Source organism: Dendrobates tinctorius, unplaced genomic scaffold (genome assembly GCF_039654945.1).
Source record: "Dendrobates tinctorius isolate UK_male_01 unplaced genomic scaffold, ASM3965494v1 ptg000163l, whole genome shotgun sequence".
NCBI lineage: Eukaryota > Metazoa > Chordata > Amphibia > Anura > Dendrobatidae > Dendrobates > Dendrobates tinctorius.
The window spans coordinates 14,009,000-14,029,453 of record NW_027361830.1 but is presented as its reverse complement, the minus strand read 5'-3'; the positions used below and the strand labels follow the sequence as shown (position 1 = coordinate 14,029,453).

The 20,454-nt window shown below is 43.1% G+C and overlaps 1 protein-coding gene across 3 annotated transcripts in view; it reads left to right on the top strand.

Moving 5' to 3' along the window:
• Positions 1-20,454, top strand: part of LOC141052887 (cadherin-6-like) — a 459,217-nt gene that overhangs the window by 363,223 nt on the left and 75,540 nt on the right. For all 3 annotated transcript variants that reach the window (XM_073550207.1, XM_073550209.1, XM_073550208.1), the window contains one exon: positions 16,845-17,098. In XM_073550207.1, the coding sequence (XP_073406308.1) occupies positions 16,845-17,098 (254 nt within the window). The remainder of the gene's footprint in view (positions 1-16,844; positions 17,099-20,454) is intronic.

The window sequence follows — 20,454 nt, the reverse complement described above, 5'->3', positions numbered from 1 at the left end:
ATAGAATAACATGGGTACAAGACTATTCGTGGAAACCATGGATAGCACTCACACAATATAATTGGTTATGTGCACGAGCCCTTATTTTAAGTTGTTTCTTTTCAGAACAGAATAAAGAGCATATTATGCAGAACTTTTTTCCATTCTAAAAACTGACATATAATGGACTTTAGACAGACCCTATAATAAACAATGGGGTCCCTCCTCTTAAGGCCCCGTCACTGGAGTTGAGCGACTTTGGTCGGATTGGGTTTCATGAAACAAAATTTGTTTCAGATGAAACTCGTCCCACTAGGGCAAAAAAAAGTCGGAGTTTCGTCCGAAACCCGACCCCAATGCAAGTCAATGGGAAATAAAAGTCGGCATTGAGCGGATAACATTCATCCACTCAATGCCGACTTTTAATCCCCATTGACTTGCATTGGGGTCGGGTTTCGGACGAAACTCCGACTTTTTTTGCCCTAGTCGGACGAGTTTCATCTGAAACAAATTTTGTTTCATGAAACCCGATCCGACCAAAGTCGCTCAACTCTACCCGTCACACTAAACGATGTCCCAGCGATCCCACCAACGATCCAACATGATGGGATCGCTGGGACATCGTTAGGCTGATCGCTGGTGAGCTGTCACATAGACAGCCCCAGCGATCAGGACCAGCGACGCTGGACGCTGGTTTCTAATGTAAACGTCGGGTATCCAGGAGCCGCGGCTCCTGGATACCAGACGTTTACATTAGCTACCAGCGTTGCTGATCGCTGGTATCTCGCTGCCACACGCAGCAATGCGCGCTGGGCAGCGGGAGACCAGTGATCGAAAAACGGCCCAGGCCGCTCGAACACGATCAGCGATAACCGGCAGGGGGGCGGTTGCTGATCCCTGTCACACACAGCGATCTCGCTGGTGAGATCGCTGATGTGTCACAAAATCAGCGATCTCGCTAGCGAGGTCGCTTAGTGTGATGGGGCCTTTGTATTTGTATCAGTTATGCAAAATCCCTTTTAGGGGCATTAATTGCATTTGCCTGTTCCTAAAAAAATGGAATTGACAATTGAAACAAAAATGTGATCGTAGCCATGTAATTGATTGCTATTCCTGTTAAAGACCTTTCTCTATCTTTGAAGTACACATGGAATTTGCAATCCATACAGGTAGTCAAAGTAACAAATCTGATCTCAGCCTTTGTTTTTTATACTAAGAAATTGGCAGTCATTTTTGCTGTTGCCAGCCTCTCTTTCCATCACATCTAATAAATAATCCATAATCAATTGAACTGAACCAAGCTTTGGGACCACCATTGTAGTGAGCTGAAATTGTGACCATGTATTGAAGTGTTTCACATCTCAGCTTACTATTGGATTGTAAACTAGTCACAATGGCTTGGTTTTTTCTGTGTGATGCATGTATATAGTGCTGAACAGCCCGTCTGCTAATACTATGGGCGTGATCAATAGGCTGTTCAGACACTTTGCGCCACACTGATCTGTGTGACTGATGTCCTATGCAAGCCTTATCTGTGTGCATTTTTCCCACTAGGCAGCCAGCCCCTCTTTTGCTGGGTTACTGGCTGTCTTCATCATTGGTGGGCACCTGTGTTTCCCCAGCCTTTATCAATGGAGGTCTGCTGCATCCTGCTAGTGCATTAGTCAGGGTTTGGTGAGTCAACCTTTCATATGTGTATTTTTTTTAAATTTTTTCCTATGTTAGCTGTTCCCTTTCCATCTCGTCTAATAAATAAAACATAATCAATTGAACTGAACCAAGTTTTGGGACCACCATTGTAGTGAGCTGAAATTGTGACCAGGTATTGAAGCGTTTCACATCCCAGCTTACTATTGGATAGTAAACTAGTCACAATTGCTGCTTCTCATTGTGGAGTCTCTGGATCAGTAAAGCATCACTCCAGCTTTTTTTTATTGCAGTGCTGGAGTGGTGTCACTAATAGTTCTCTGTCTCTGGTATTATACTCATCAACCGCTATCTTCATCTGTTATCCGTGTTTCGCTGATCAGTCTTCTGCAGGTGCAGGTTGTGACCTGCTGTACCATTCCTATGTTTGTTGAGCAAGCCAGAAGTCATTACTTAATGTAAGTCTATGAGAGCTAGAACAAGGCTCTCATAGACTTATATTGAGAGGTTTAAATGTATCTGCACTAATGCAAGGTGCAGCTGACCCAAGTAAAATGGCAGCTGCACAGGTGCATAAATACCAAATAAAACAGCCAGCCTACAATCAGGGATTGGCCGTGTGGTACACCAGTGCAGAAGAAATAATCCGCATGTGGCAGTGTTCACACACTGCCAGTGTTCCCTGATTGTAGGCTGGCTGTTTCATTTGGTATTTATGCACCTGTGCAGCTACCATTTTACTTGGGTCCACTGCACCTTGTATTAGTGCAGATGCATTTAGGCCTGTCTGGTTTGTATCTGAATTTTTTTTGGAGGATTTTTTTCCTCTTTTTGAGGTTTTTATGTTACAGTAGGACTGGCAAGTGTAAGGAACTTTGACGCAGTTTGCCAGCTTCCGTATTAGGGCCTTAATATCAACTGTTATGAATGGGTCACCGAGGAGGAAAATTGAACAAGCTAAGTCACAGAAAACCAGAGAGGTTGGTAACTATGCAGATTGCAGACCCCTGATCCTAACCACACAACTAGCAGCAGCCGTGGAGCATTCCTACGATGAATCTAGACGCCTCGTCACAGCCGGAGGACTAAATGAGCCTAAAGCAAGAAAAGGGGAAAACTAACTGCCCCAGAGCAGACCCCAAAGGAATAGGCAGCCCCCACACATGTATTGACGGTGAAACAAGATGAAAACACAAACACAGGAAGGAAAATAGGCTGAGCAAACGATGGGGCCCAAACTAACTAGAAAGGATAGGAAAGGAAAGACACTGTCTGCAATCTGCCCAAAAAACCCTACAAAAATAATGTCCAACACTTCTGATAACAAAATTAACACTGAAGTCACTAGACTTCTCCCACTATATCAGCATTCTGAAATATTCTGAGAGAGAGCAAAAAAGAGGCCAATCTAATAAGGGACAAAAAGCAAATTGGCAAATACAGATAAATAAGAGTGGAAATTCAGCACAGCCCCAGCCGGGGCTGGCTGACCACACAAAAAACTGAATAGACCAACAAAATCAAGTGTGAACATTAGCAGAAACACTTAGCTTGAGATGACTGGAACAGAGCTGAAAACCAAGACATGAAAAGCCAGAAGGAATCACCAGCACCAGAATAGGGTGTCGGCTATCTTAAATCCAGTCTGAGATTCCAGAGATCCAATCGTTATCCTCATCATCAGGTGGCAGATCTCTACTAATAAAATCAACCTCACTACCTCCTGTTACCACCAGAGGGAGCCCGGAAGGAGAGCTCACAACTCGTAGACCAGAAAATGAGTTCACAAGAGTACCCCCCCCTTGAGGAGGGGTCACCGAACCCTCATCCACGCCACCAGGCCGATCAGGATGGGCCCGGTGAAAAGCACAAACCAATCTATTGGCATGAATATCAGAGGCAGAGACCCAATAAATATCCTCCTGGCCATAACCCTTCCATTTGACCAAATACTGGAGTCTCCGTCTAACCAAACGAGAATCCAATATTTTCTTTACCTCATATTCCACATTGCCTTTAACCAATACAGGGTCAGGAGGTGCTGCTATAGGAACTACTGGCTCAACCACCCTCTTCAACAGTGATTTGTGAAATACGTTATGGATCTTGAACGTAACTGGAAGAGCCAATCGAAAAGATATAGGATTAAGAATCTCCAAAATCTTATAAGGTCCGATAAATCTTGGCTTAAATTTTGGAGATGCAACCTTCATAGGAATATTCTTAGACGACAACCAAACCATATCACCCACTTTAAACAGGGGACCAATGGTCCTGTGCCGGTTGGAAAATCGCTGGGCCTTTTCCTGAGAGAGCGACAACTTATCCACCACTTTGGTCCCATATCTGCTGCATTCTCTCAACCACAGTGTCCACACCTGGGCAGGACGAAGATTCCACTTGCCCTGAAGAGAATCGAGGAGAAACCCAAAATTACAGAAAAAGGGTGACATCAAAGTTGCAGAACTAGCTCTATTGTTCAGCGCGAATTCGGCCAAGGGCAAAAATGAGACCCAATCATCCTGATCAGCAGATATAAAACATCTTAAATAAGACTCCAAGGTCTGGTTTGTTCTCTCAGTCTGCCCATTGGTCTGGGGATGAAACGCGGAGGAGAAGGATAACAGAATTCCCAGATTGGAACAAAAGGCTTTCCAGAATCTGGAAACAAACTGGGCTCCTCTGTCCGACACAATGTTCTCAGGAATCCCATATAACCGAACAACCTGTTGTAAAAACAAGGGCACCAACTCAGCGGAAGATGGCAACTTTGGGAGTGGTACAAGATGGACCATCTTTGAAAATCTATCACAAATCACCCAGATAACAGTCATTCTCTGAGAGACAGGAAGATCAGAAATAAAATCCATTGAGATATGGGTCCATGGCCTCTTGGGCACCGGCAGGGGCATCAGCAACCCACTAGAACGAGAACAGGGTTTAGACCGAGAACAAGTACCACAGGACTGTACAAAATTCCTGACATCACGATATAAGGCAGGCCACCAAAAAGACTGACTCACCAAATCTGGTACCAAAAATACCTGGATGACCAGCCAATGTGGAGCAATGAACTTCAGACATCACTCTCTTTCTCCACTGGTCAGGAACATATAATTTTCCCATAGGGCAACGCTCAGGTTTATCCTCCTGAAATTCCTCCAAGGCGCGTCTCAAATCGGGCGAAATGGCAGAAAGAAGTACCCCCTCACCTAGGATGGTAGTAGGCTCGGTCACATTAAGAGAATCAGCAAAGAAACTCCTAGAAAGGGTGTCTGCCTTAACATTCTTAGTGCCCGGAAGAAAAGAGACCACAAAATTAAAACGCGTGAAAAACAAGGCCCATCTAGCTTGTCTAGGATTCAAGCGTTTGGCCGACTCCAGATAAATCAAATTCTTGTGATCGGTGAGGACCACAAATTGATGTCTAGCTCCCTTCAACCAATGTCTCCACTCCTCAAATGCCCATTTCATGGCCAACAATTCCCGATTCCCCACGTCATAGTTGCGTTCAGATGGGGAGAACTTTTGAGAAAAAAGACACAGGGATTCATCTTAGAAGTCACAGGGTCTTTTTGGGACAAAACAGCTCCTGCACCAATCTCAGAAGCATCTACCTCCACCTGAAATGGAAGTGAGACATCAGGTTGCCGTAAAACTGGAGCTGAAGTAAATCTCCGCTTAAGCTCCTGAAATGCTGAGACAGCCTCAGGAGACCAATTCAGCACATCAGCGCCCTTCTTGGTCAGATCAGTCAGTGGTTTGACAATACCAGAAAAATTACCTATAAATTTACGATAGAAATTAGCAAAACCCAAAAACTTCTGGAGTGCCTTCAAAGAAGTAGGCTGAACCCAATCATAAATGGCCTGTACCTTGGCCGGGTCCATTTCAATAGTCGACGGAGACAAGATAAATCCCAAAAATGAAATCCTCTGTACACCAAAGAGGCATTTCGATCCCTTAACAAACAAGGAATTCTCACAAACACAGGAAGGAAAATAGGCTGAGCAAACGATGGGGCCCAAACTAACTAGAAAGAATAGCAAAGGAAAGACACTGTCTGCAATCTGCCCAAAAAACCCTACAAAAATAATGTCCAACACTTCTGATAACAAAATTAACCCTGAAGTCACTAGACTTCTCCCACTATATCAGCACTCTGAAATATTCTGAGACAGAGCAAAAAAGAGGCCAATCTAATAAGGGACAAAAAGCAAATTGGCAAATACAGATAAATAAGAGTGGAAATTCAGCACAGCCCCAGACGGGGCTGGCTGACCACACAAAAAACTGAATAGACCAACAAAATCAAGTGTGAACATTAGCAGAAACACTTAGCTTGAGATGACTGGAACAGAGCTGAAAACCAAGACCTGAAGAGCCAGAAGGAATCACCAGCACCAGAATAGGGCGTCGGCTGTCTGAAATCCAGTCTGAGATTACAGAGATCCAATCGTTATTGTCAGGAGCTCCGCCCTGCATGTGCTCACTGAGCCAGTGCGGGTGTCCTGAGTACAAAGACAGTGCTCAAAGATACCTGTGGAGCAGGGCAGCAGCGGTGACGATGCGTGCTTCAGAGTATCAGGACCTGAAGCACATGACTGCTGGGGGCGTGGCCTAAGCTCCACAGATCTAGGAGCTGCAGGGGAACTCCTAGAAAGGTAACTACAGGACAATGTTACCAAGGGGCATAGACAGAGACAGAAACCAGATGAAGCCAGGGTCAAAGCACAAGATAGCAATACAGTACCAAAGGTTTAGACAGAATGGATAGTCAGGACGTAGCAATAGGTCAGAAAACCAGAACGGGCAATAGACGGTACAATAGGGACAAACTGTAACGGAGTAACGATAGCCAAGCCAGGAGGTCAGAACCGGAGAAGACGATAGCACCAAAGCGAGAGACGGAGTACAGAGTGAGGGAACAGGCCGGGTCATACACGGGAAGCAAACAAGCAATGCAGAATACACGCACACCAGGGGTCAGACACACCAGAACAACAGTATAGTTGACAGAGAACCCTGGTAAAGAGTGAGTATAAATACCCCTCCCAGATCCAGAAAGAGGCCTCGAACACTTAGCCCTGTGAGTGCAGGGCAAGAACCCTGTTCAAACCTTGACAGTTATCCTCATCAGGTGGCAGATCTCTACTAATTAAATCAACCTCACTACCTCCTGTTACCACCAGCGGGAGCCCGGAAGGAGAACTCGCAACTGGTAGACCAGAAAATGAGTTCACAACAATCAACCAATACCTTACATATATTGATATGTTTTTTGTGCACTTTTTATATTTCTTTCAGGGTGCAGTTGGGCCCAAATGATTCTGCAACCTTGTGGCCTCTGTTCACACGGGATGCATTCTAGTTTGCACTGGGCAGCCCCTTATATGGTGTTACTTAGAGGTTGTGAACCAGAAGCCCTGCATTCCCTGTGTGAACACTGCCACATGCAGATTATTTCTTCTGCACTTGTGTACCACACGGACAATCCCTGATTGTAGGCTGGCTGTTTCATTTGGTATTTATGCACCTGTGCAGCTGCCATTTTACTTGGGTCCGCTGCACCTTGTATTAGTGCGGATGCATTTAGGCCTGTCTGGTTTGTATCTGAATTTTTTTGGAGGATTTTTTCCTCTTTTTGAGGTTTTTATATTGAGAGGTTGTGACCATTATCTCTGACTTCCAGTCAGTTAGAAGTTGCAGTCACAAGATGGCGGATCAGAACAGGAGCGGTGCCGTGAACAGCTGAAGAAGTTGGCTTGTAAGTATAACACTGAAGGCAGAGAACTTAGATTAGTGGGACCACTCGAGCAGTGGAACGAAAATAAACTTTGGAGTGGTGCTCTAAATAAAATCTTATAGGGGTTTGTGGAAGTTCTGAGCCAGGCTCGTTTCATTTAACAGTATGATCAGTTCATTTACTGTATATATACTATACTTGCCCACAGTCCTTATTTTGCAGAGACAAACGCATCCCAAGTCTTGAAAGTACACTCTAGATTTTTCCAACATAAGAACCTCTGTGTGAACATACCCTTATGTTCAGCTTTGATAGTGTATTTAGAAGGTTGCCTTCACGGGAAGTATAACACTTCAAAAACTAAAAGATATCTAAGGTTGTCACATTGTGTAAACAGGACATGTAATATTGGAATACTCCTCTCCGAGGTTTTGACATTTGATTGATGACTTTGTCAAGACCGACAAGGCCTGAGACTGCGGTGACCTGCTCTGGTATAACTATTGGGAGTGTATACTCAAATATAGCAAATGTGAACATTCATCTAAAATCTGAATGCATCTGGATGCTTTTTAATCATTGTCTCGCCTTAAATGTGTCTTTGTAGCAGGAACATTCAGTTATACAGAAACATTAATCAGCTTGCTCTAGTTTTTCCGTTTCATTTTCCTGTTAGGCACAAGCAATTTGTTGTACTGCAGCCTCTTGCTGTAGTTGTATTTAGATTAAACGTCCCATGAGTTTATACGATTTGCAATTCATAGGTGTAGAATTTTATGGCTGCACATGGGTCCATTCTATAACCTCCAGCAGTTGCTGGATGACTGTAAACCCTTTTGTGTTCCTAAGTGATGCTCGTAATAAATATTCTGGGAAGTGGCCCAAGCTGAAATTCTAGAAAACATTATAGCATTGTGCTGCTTCAGTTGTTATGACTGTGATGCGTTTCAATTACATTGTCTGCCTTCTTGTAAATGACATTTGTTTTATTTTTTTTTATTTGCAGTTTTGCGTGGTTAATAATAGGCAAGGTACATAATGATATCTTTGTTTCATTTCACACTGTGTTTACACTGGTAAAGCTCTACTCAAAAAGTGAAATTGATTAGATCATTACTGAGCATGTGACTTAATCCGCTCTACAGATTATCTCTGTCTGCTTGTTTGTATAGTCATCTGCTGGACTCATTAACAGAAATGCATTGTAATCCATCCATCTAAGCGGAGCCATACGCTGTAGTTACTAAGATCAGAACTGGCCTTAGGGTGGCATCTACTGTATGAGTGACGTTAGAAATTTCTAAATTCAATGAAAGCAAAAATATGTTGATGCATAACATTTTAGATGCAATGAGCTATCTGATGCAACAAGATATATATTTATTAAAAGTGTTAAAAGGAAGCGATCATCAGAAAATGACCTAGGTTTAATGCAGGTTTTTGTGTTAATTTTTAAAAATTTCTTTTTACATATCATTAACTGTAATTTTCATATTGGCTATTGGGGCTTTTTTAGACTTTCACTTCCTGTTGTTTCAGGAAGCAACACATGTACATAGCCACAATGGTCAGAATGCAATCCTATGGTATGTATTGAAGTATCAAATCAGCCTGAGCAAAGGTCATAGTGAAGGGAGCAATAGGATGAGATGTGACATCACCTATTGTAACTGATGGCTCCTGCGTTATCAGCTGTGTATGGAGGTCTTATTGTAATCATGCCTCTGATAATATAGAGTTTTACTGTAAACTCTTCCTGAAAGGAGAGGAAGTATGAATGTAAACAAAATCCTGTGACCAGTGTGAAAATTGCTAGATTATTTACTTTAATTTTATTTTTTTTCTTCATTTTCTAACAATACAGAACGTTGTATCACTGTAAGCAACTTTACGGAAGGCTACTTTTGTTGTTTTAATAAACATGAGAATATTGAGAAAAAACATTGCCACAATGTTTTAACTACATGTACAGTAATGCAAAAACCCAATTTTGACAGTATTAATTTTCCAATGATAGATTCACCATTAGAAAGGCCATGTCGACACTAGTGGGACCTAGAAGTTGCCTACTTCAGAATTTAATAAAAATGTTAAAACCTAATAAAAATGTTAGAAATGTATAAAAAAAAAAAATGAAGAGCTGCTAACCGATAACTTGCTCTTCCTCTGTTAGCTTCCAAGTACCCTGCTGGTGTCTATATCCTGGTCCGACTCCACACAGAGGAAATTGCCACTCCGCCAGTCATTGACTGCTTCGCTCACACACCGCTACCAGTGATTGGCTGTAGCTTACCACATGTTTGTATCAGCTAAAATCAGAGATAGGTGGCGGAAAGGGCAGGGTCAGAACCGGAGCTGCAGGGGAGGGTTTTTTTTAATCTTTTTTTATGGTTTACAATTTTTATTCTTTTTTTCAAAAATGGAATTCGTATATTTTTTTTATTTCATTAAAATGCATTTTTTTAATGTCATTTGTTAAACTTTGTCTGCTTCTTACAATATTATTTGTGCTTATATATCACATCATGTTTTGTGTTGCATTTAATATATGTAGTGTTGGAGCAGCACGTGAAATTTTCCTAGAGTGTCACACTTTGCAATATTGTTCAAGTGTGTTCTCCCGCTGGTAGATCTAAACAGAGAACAGGTGCTTTATACTAATACCCTCCAAACGACATCATTTGCATTAAACAAATACAAAACAACAGGCAGTCCAGTGTAAAACACAACATAGCTAATTGCTTAAATGCCAGCGTCTTGGTCTTCCATGGGACTACTAATTCCGATGAGACTTTCGCCAAGGAATGGAGGGCTCTGGCGAATTAGAAACCGGTTTGAATCATGTTAAGTACATTGCATGGCGCACGTTAGGAATTAATGGCTTGGACTTGCTGCTTTTTACAGCAGTGTGGTGCGGTGTGTTATAGTAGAGAGAGCAGATATATACTGTATGCCGCACGTTCTTACATCATCTCCAGTAATTATTTTTATTTTAAGATCTTCTCCCCTTGCAAGGAAAATATACTCTACAAATATATTACAGTGGGATCAGAGGAGGTATTCTATCATCGCTAATTCTCCTCCATATTAAATTAAAACACCCTATAACCACATTGTGGCTTGATTACTTTCTAGGAGAAATCACTGTCCCCTAAATTTAAGTCTTCCAGAGCAGCCAATTAAGCAGGTGCTCGAGATATAACTAACACTTAATTAAACAATTAATCTAATTCTTTTTATCATCGAGACAATTTGCTTATGGATTTGGCTACACAGCAAATTGGCTGCTAGCAGTTTGGTCTCTTGTCTTAAAGTGCCACGCTTTGGAATCAAGAAGGAAATAGCCAATGTTCAGTTACCATCATATAGTAGTATCTGTATTTACAGTGATGATTGATTTAGAAGCGTTTAGATTTTTTAGTCTCATATTTTGTCTAATATGATCTTATTGTTACATGTTGTCAAAGGGGTATATGCTGGGAAAGGTATGAGAGTTGATCATTAGAACCCCAAAATGGGGGTGTTTGGTGAGCTTTGCATGAAATATCACTTTGTAAAGTAAATAAGTTGTCGGCTTACTAGCTCTATAAAGAAAGCTGCTTTGCCCACTTGCTTTGTGCATCTACGTTCTCAGAGCACTCACCTATAGCCTGCTTATCTTTCCAAGTTAGGCCGTGATCCCAAAATCTGACTCGGGGCCAGAACCGAATTGTTACAACATGATCAACAATATCTCAAACTGTAGTTGCCGTGAACATGTCTTGATTAGCACAGACAAGCCTAGTAATTTAGAGAGAACCTTTCACTGGATTTTTTAATTTAAGCTGTGGACCTTCTCCAATTGGTGCTGCTCCTCTGATTTTGGAACATTCTTTTTTTTGTCCTCTGTGCCACTGCATTCCAATATTATGACCCTCTGTAATAATGATTAACTTTTTCCCTTCAACCAATTGGGTGTATAATACAGAACTTCTCTGAGGTCATTTACTTTTTCTTCTTCTGACATTGACCAATCAAAACAAGACGACAACCACAGAAAGGTCCTGTGGAACACTCCCAGCTGGTCAAAATGCTTCTTTATTAATGGGGGAGTTTGGTGGAGCACAAATATGGATTGGAGGGACTTAGGAAAAAAAAGAATCAGTGAACGAGCAGCAATTGGAGGAGGTACTCAGTTTAAATTATAAAATCCAGTGACAGGTACTCAATAAGGCATTCCAGATAACATTTTAATGTAATTGGTCATATATGACTGCCAGTCTCAATGACATAGACCATTGATCTAATGTATATGGAAATTATGACAGACATGGAAAGGAAAGCAGCTCTGGGCACTTTACAAAATGGCTACTTTTTTTCACCTAGAAGTTTCTTACAGGCCCAGATTTCCCTACCATTAAAATAAATGTGTGCTTGCTGTTTATGGGGAGTGGTGAGAGAGTTATCTAATGTGTATGTACCCCCCTTCTGTTTCTATTTCTTTTGCTTTTATTATATTGCCTTTTTCATGTGATCCCAGGGAGCAAGTACAAAATGATGTCTAACTTCTGTGACTTGTGAACCAGGTTCTAAAAGATTTCTATTGTCCATTCAGTATCAGTTGTGTAATGCTTAGCACCTAGTCTCCCAAAAGGGAAATACCCTATTAACAGAACATATAGTGCTCTTTTCTTGTAATTTAATATTGCAGTAAAACTTGGTCTCAAGAGCTGGTCTTTGCAAGATCTTATTTGTGTGCTTTGGAGAGGGGAGGCGAAGCTGCAATGTTAGTGCCCTAGTTAGCATACAGTTCAGGCTTTAATATTAGCTGATAACATCATTCTTCTCCTGTTAGCCTGATACTTGTCTTGTCAAAAATCCACAAGACCTCTGATTACAATCCTCTTAAAATTAAGTGGATGATTATTAGACTCTGAGGAGAGTACCATTGGAGAATGATGGAAGGCAGCCTATATCCAGCGGCTCATGTCCTCATTCTCAGACCAGAAGGTCTGTATCCAGTGGTGCATGGCGTGATTAGGAACTTCCTACCTATTTTGACCATGCATATGTAGGCCATATCACTCATTACTCTTGATAACTATCTTAGGGGGACCAGCTTACTTATGATCTTTTAATTTTATGTCAGTTTAGTATGAACTAGCTTCAACTGACTGCTATCTCTGAATATTAAAAACAAAAATAGGTCAGTCGTACACTTTTATGCAGAAAGGTTGTATTTAACCACCATCAAAATGAAACATAATGATGTATGTAATACCAGAGCATAGACTACTATACTACACCCTAAAAAGTATGGTGCTATAAAAAATATGTACAAAATAGGCATTGGTGTCCTACCAGAAGCCTTCTTCACAAGTCCATGTCTCCAGTACGTGAAAAATGAGGATGAATGAACTCATGGAGATCAACATCCAACACTGCAAAGACACCGTCACATGTTTCTCAACGCAGTGATTCTAGAGCAATGCCCCATCCCTTATGGGAAATATATAAAAACATACAAAACACAAGCCGCGGAGACACCATCACATGTTTCTCAACGCAAGCAATGACTAGCCAGGTCTTTCCCCGGGAAGGAACAACCACGGGAAGGGCAGTTTCCAATGAAGGAAACCACCTATGCCAAAACATGGTATCCATCCACAGACAGCTGTTTCGTGGTATTGCCCCTCATCAGTGTGGAGTAGGAAACTGGCCAGTAGGAGCAATGCCTAGTAGAAGACTGTGAAAAATGAGGATGAATGAACTCATGGAGATCAACATCCAACACTGCGGAGACACCATCACATGTTTCTCAACGCAGTGATTCTAGAGCAATGCCCCCATCCCTTATGGGAAATATGTAAAAACATACAAAACACAAGCTGCGGAGACACCATCACATGTTTCTCAATGCAAGCAATGACTAGTCAGGTCTTTCCCCGGGAAGGAAAAACCACAGGAAGGGTGGTCTCAAATGAAGGAAACCACCTATGCCAAAGCATGGTATCCATCCACAGACAGCTGTTTCGGGGTATTGCCCCTCATCAGTGTGGAGTAGGAAACTGGCCAGTAGGAGCAATGCCTAGTAGAAGACGTGTCACCCATTTTTTTTACAGTTAGGCTGAGTTCACACGTAGCGTTTTTTTCGCGTTTCCGCGGCGGTTTTAACCGCGCGATTTTGCCGCGAAAACGCGAAAAATAAGCATCCCATGCATTCCTATGGGATTCCGCAATGCTGTGCTAATGCTGCGGTTTTTACCGCGGCGGAATCGCTTCGCGGTAAAAACCGCAGCATGCTCATTAATTTGCGGAATCGCGGCGATCCCGCACCCATAGGAATGCATTGTTCCGCTTACTTCCTGCATGTGGCTGTGGACACCATGCGGAAAGTAAGCAGAACAATTGCGGATGGTACCCACGGTCCGGAGGAGAGGAGACTGTCCTCCGGGCTTTGGGTACCATATTCCTGTAAAAAAAAGAATTGAAAAATAAAAAATAGTGTTATTCTTACCTTCCGGCATCCCGCGCAGCCGTTCCCAGTAGTCCTTTGCGAAAATGCTCGCGATGACGTCCGTTCTCGCGGGATCGCGAAGTCTCGCGGTCATTCGCGCGACGTCATCGCGAATTACCGCGAGACGTCGCGATCCCGCGAGAACTGACGTCATCACGGGCATTTTCGCAAAGGACTACTGGGAACGGCTGCGCGGGACGCCGGAAGGTAAGAATAACACTATTTTTTATTTTTTTTTACATTCTATCTTTTACTACTGATGCCGCATAGGCGGCCTCAGTAGTAAAAAGTTGGTCACACTGTCAAACACTATGAGTGTGACCAACCTGTCAATCAGTTCTCCAAGCGATGCTCCAGATCGCTTGGAAAACGCTAGCATTTTGCAAGCTAATTACGCGTGCAAAATGCTAGTTTTTCCGCGGGAAAATCGCGGGAATTTAAAATGCGATTTTCCCGCGGACTGGAATTCCGGAATTCTCGCGGTAGTTTCCGCGAGAGTTCCGTTACGTGTGCACTTAGCCTTACTGCACGTAATTGGCCTTTTCTATTTCCAGCAACATGGATGACAAGGGCCAGTATAAGTCTATGGGTCCAAGAAAAACACGTACAGCACACAGATGGCATCAGTGTACTATCCGTGTGCTGTCAGTGTTTAACATTGCAAAGTATACGAGAAGCTTTGTAATTTTTCTTTCTTTATCATATAAAAACACTGACACACTGATGGTAAAACCAGACACATGGGTGACATACCAATGGAAAACATGGATGACACCAATACCGATTTCCATGGATGCGTTTTATATGGATGTTATTATACAAAAATTACTTCTTGGTTAAATCAGGTCATTGTTGTTACATGTGGTTTTTTAAAAACGTATAAATCCATATTAGGGGTAAAGCATAGAAAAATTGCAAAGGTCACACTGGCCACTAGTGAAAATAGCAAGATTACAACTGATTTGGCTGTATGACACACACAAGTTGAGAGCCGGTGTACTGATCAGGTGCACAGGATGAGTCTACCCCAAACATGGCAGATGATGGCTGCTTGTCACAGCCGGGATCTGCCTCTATCTGCCATAGGTGGAACCAATGTCCATTGATAACGGTTAATCTGTTAAATGTGCCCATAGACCGCCCCAAGACATGATCATGAGGCTATGGGTTGCTATGGCAGCTGGGGGGTTAGTTGAGGACCCCGTACCTACAATCATGGAGCTCTGTTGGACTTCAAAAGAGTTTGTAATTTTTACTATATGCAGCAATACTAAAATATTTTTATCATCATAATCAGACTGGCCTGGACAATCATGATGCCAGTTCATTTTTACCGCACAAGTACGCCGTAAAAGCAATCCCAAAAAAGTCAGAATTTTTTCTCATTTTCACCGCTCTTGGATCTTTCCCAATTTCCAGTACACTATGTGGTACAATGAATGGTGTCATTCAAAAGTACAACTTGTCTGGAAAAAACAAGCCCTCATGCACCTATATGGCCGAAAAAAATAATAAATGATGGCTCTTGGAAGAAGGTAGACATATTCTGAGATGTGAAGCTGAAATGAAACATGATATTGCAATACTCTGGAGTGGTTTATAGTGTATCTGTCTATATGTGACAGGCAGATGTGAACTGCAGCCTGTCAAGGATTTGGCTAGCATGTAATGTATTTATATCTGTTATTATATATACCGTATATATATATTGTGGTGTAGTGACCACTATGTCAGCTAGGGAGCACTGTGTGGGTGTCCCAGGACGGGTGTACAGGAACATTCAGTGTGGTAGCAGGAGCAGGGTCCTAAATGACCATTATGGGTCTCAAGGTGGGTGGCCTTGGGATGCAGGCTCCAGGGTGTATTGATCAGCAGAGGTACTGCTGATCTTTCTGTTACACTGTGTCAGGGAAGCCTGTGTGTGTGTCTATCTGCAATACAACCTTTAGTGATGTCATAGCCATGTGATCACCTGTGGGTGTGGTTACAGGGCTATGTAATTGAGGTGTTTGGCACATGTGAGAGAGTGTGGGGGAGTCTATCAGAGTGTGGACAGACTTCCATGTGTCCAGGTGGGACACTACAGAAAGTGTATATGGGGAGGACTACACCTCCCAGCATGTGCTGAGACTCTCGGTCCGAGTCTCCAACCACGGACATTTGTGTTCTTTTGCCTAAGCTAGAGGCTATTTTGGTAATGTGCTGCCTTGTGGGTTTATGATGCAAATAAACCTCATGAACTTTGGGAAGAACCTGTCGCATATTTGTCTCCCGCTGCACCTAAGCGAGTCACATCCCTACAATATATATATGTATATACTGTATACGTGTGTGTGTGTATATATATATATATATATATATATATATATATATATATATATATATAGTAAATGTATTGTCCCTAATTTACAATTCAGGTACAAGTGTGAATGATGAAATTCTCTATACAATACCGCAGAATATATCAGTATTTTATAAAGCATTGAGGAATAAATAAACCACTTGGTTGTACAAATCTGCCATGCTATGCCCTGTAAAACCCGATCAATAGAGATGTTCTCAAGTAAAAGTTGTGTTTTATTCTCAGATGGCTATTATGGCTTTCAATAAACATCTCCTTTGAGTTGCAGATTGTTCATTGCTTTTTACATATTGAATTGGAGATTATGCAAATCCAATGTTAATGGAATTGCCAATAGCACAATTTTACAGTATTGGAAAAAAAATCAGCTTGCATCCCAGACATTTTACTGCTGTCATCAAAATGAACAACATATCATAGAAAAATATAATATATCCTATATAATACCACATATAACTCAATGGTGTCATTAACAATGCTGTCATTAGTATACAATATTCCGAGAAGCACAATATACCGTACATAGAAATAGTAAACTCTTCATCATTTAGAAGTTTGAATTTTGGAAAACTTGTATTTTTTCTGCTTTTTTATGATTGTATGTTTTTTGACAGCTGATGGATTTTGAGAAAACGCGGATGTACAATTTAAAGGTCGAAGCTGCCAATACATACGATGACCCGAGATTTCACTACTTAGGACCCTTCAAGGATGTTGCTACTGTGAAAATTATAGTGGAAGATGTGGATGAGCCTCCAGTATTTAGCAAGTCGGCCTATGTACTCGAAGTGAAAGAAGATGCAAAAATGAATTCCCTTATAGGAACAGTCACAGCCCAGGATCCGGATGCTGCGAGAAGCACTGTGAAGTAAGCATATGAGAAATGCACTTCTGTAATGATCAAAGCTGCAAAATGTTATATTATTAAAAGCCTTGTAGATGAAGAGACTAAAATTATCAAAGGATGCTATGGTTTAACACTTTAGCTTTATGTGTCATTCATGCAAATGGGATTTTAAGAAGTGCTATAATTTTACATTCTTACTTCAGGCTCTTAACTATGTGAACAGCACAGTTCGACATGTGCAAGATAACATTGCTACAGGGAAGAACACAATTGATGCTAACTTGAGTGAAGGGGTATCTGTCTCCAGATATCTGCTACCCCATTTGTGAGCAACATGATATAGGACCAGTGGCGGATTATAATGAGGTCAATATGGGCAGTAGCCCAGGGCCCAGTGGTGTGAGGGGGCCCACCAGCCCAGGGTAAGTTGCCCCATTATAATCCGCCACAATAGCGCCACTGGCCACTGCAGCCCCTCACTGATACATCCCTGCTCTGTGCGCACAGGACCTGTGATGAGGTCACAGGAGGGGAGGAGTCAGGGGTCACATGATCATGCGTCTAAGTCGGATGCCCCTGATCATGTGACTCCTGACTCTTCCCCTCCTGTGACCTCATCACAGGTCCTGAGCGCACAGCCCTTGATGTATGTATGCAGGACTCTGCTCTGCTGGTTGTCATCGTGCTGAATGAGGGAAGTATGTGTGGGGTCAGGAGGGGTTTACAGGGTGGATGTAGCAGAGCTGTGTGTGAACAAGGTGTACGGAGCGGAGCCGTGTGTGTGCGCGGTGTACGGAGCGGAGCCGTGTGTGTGCGCAGTGTACGGAGCGGAGCCGTGTGTGTGCGCGGTGTACGGAGCGGAGCCGTGTGTGTGCGCGGTGTACGGAGCGGAGCCGTGTGTGTGCGCGGTGTACGGAGCGGAGCCGTGTGTGTGCGCGGTGTACGGAGCGGAGCAGCGCGTGTGCGAGGTGTACGGAGCGGAGCAGCGCGTGTGCGAGGTGTACGGAGCGGAGCCGCGTGTGCACAAAGTGAACGGAGCTGAGCCGTGTGTTTAAGGAGCTGAGCGAAGCCGCGTGTGTATGAAGTGTATGGAGCAAAGCCGCATGTGTACAAGATTTACAGAGCATGGCCAGATGTGTACAAGGTGTACGGAGCAGAGCCGCATGTGTATGAGCTTTACGGAGCAGAGCCATGTGTGTACTGAGTGGAGCTGTGCATGTGCGAGGTGTACGGAGCGGAGCCCTGTGTGTACAAAGTGTACGGAGCGGAGCCGTGTGTTTACGGAGCAGAGCGAAGCAGCGTGTGTACGAGGTTTACAGAGCATGGCCGCATGTGTACAAGGTGTACGGAGCAGAGCCGCATGTGTACGAGGTTTCCAGAGCAGAGCCATGTGTGTACTGAGTGGAGCCGTGTGTGTACGAGGCATACAAAGCGGAACTGTGTGTGTATGAGGTGTGCGGAGCCATCTGTGTACAAGGTGTATGATGGGGAGCATTCATACCTCCCAACCATCCCAGATTTTGAGAGTCTGCCCCGACCGGTAGCTGACTTTTCCCACGGACACAGGTTTACACAGTGGAGCTCCAAGGAACACTTGAAAACTCGCACGTGACGTTCCATCGGAAGGGACAAGCTGGAAGATGACCGGAAATGAGCTAATTTCGGGAGGAGATTGTGACGGAACCATGGAGGCACTTCAGGGAATGCTTCAGATCATCACCATGTCCTCCTCCGACAGCGCAGACAGCGGGATCGCCTTGGACTCGGGGATGTCAGCCATGTGAATGGATTATGATATGTTCTGCACCAGGAGGCTCAGGTGGGCACTACAATGTGAGCCAGACTGGTTTGGTATCTTTATAGAATCTTTCTTTCTTTCTCTCTCTGTTCTTTCTTTCTGTCTCTGTACTTTCTTTCTCTTTCTCTGTTCTTTCTTTCTTTCCCCTCTTTTTTCTCTTTCTCTCTGTTCTTTCTTTCGCTCAGTTCTTTCTCTTTCTTTCCCCTCTTTCTTTCTCTCTCTAATCTTTCTTTCTCTCTCTCTATTCTTTCTTTTGTTCTCTCTGTTCTTTCTTTCTCTCTCTCTATTCTTTCTTTTGTTCTCTCTGTTCTTTCTTTCTTTCTCCTCTTTCTTTCTCTCTGATCTTTCTTTCTTTCTCTCTATTCTTTCTTTCCCCCTCTTTCTTTCTCTCTCCCTCTCTGTTCTTTCCCATTTCTTTTTCTCTCTCTGTTCTTTTTTTTTTGTCCCCTCTTTCTTTCCCCCTCTGTTCGTTCTTTCTTTCTTTCTTTCTTTCTCTCTCTGTTCTTTCTTTCCCCTCTTTCTTTCTCTTTATTTCCCCTTTCTTTCTTTCTCTCTAATCTTTCTTTCCCCTTTCTTTCCCTCTGTTCTTTCTTTCTTCTTTCTCTTTCTTTCTTTCACTCTCGCCTTTCTTTCTCTCTATCTCTGTTTTCTTTTTTCTCTCTTTCTGTTCTTTCTTTCTTTTCCTCCATACCAGTCAGTGTGCTCACAGTACCAGCCACTGTGCCCACAATGCCAGCCACTGTACCCATAATGCCAGCCACTGTGCCCTCAGTACAAGTCAGTGTGATCAGCAGTGCTAAATGGGTGTGCCCGCATGTAGTAATATGTGGGTGTATGTGTGTGTGTGTGTGTGTGTGTGTGTGTGTGTATATATATATATATATATATTTTCTCCAACCCCTATATAAATCCTGCCACTCCGACTGCTGTCCACTTTCCCATGCTCCTGTTTCAATCCTGGGGTCTTTTGTGTCCCCCCTTGGTCCTCCACATGCTGAAAATCTGGGACGTGACTAACATTGCGCAATGTGCGCTTGTTTGTCGCCAGATGCAGCGTTGTGTCCAGTGTGTGAGGAGACGGCGACTTGTCTGTGGCGTTAACGCCTCTGCTGCCATGTTGGGCACAGCCTGTGACAAGGAGCGTCTCTTCCTGTGTATCTGGCCACAGGCTGCACACCGGAGGCTGCTTCTTCTATCTGGGGAAGTTCATGAAGCAGAAGCCTCTGTGTGACTCATGTGAAGTAACTTGTCTGACAGATCATGGGTTCAGGTCAGCAGATGATTGCAGACTATTAGCTAGTTTCGATGTTAGGTACAGGTGAGTCAGGACTAGATGTTGGGTGGAAGCCTTCCAGTATTTAAGGTTTGTAAGGCCTCATGCACAAGCTGAGTATTTGGTGAGTTTTTACCTCAGTATTTATAAGGCCTCGTGCACACGCTGAGTATTTGGTGACTTCCCAACCCCTCACATGACCCCGTCACATGACCGGGGGGCCCACAGAGTATGAGCTATCCTTAATCCACCCCTGTATAGGACAGAGATGATTCCAGCGATGTATCACTTATTGGGCTGCATGCT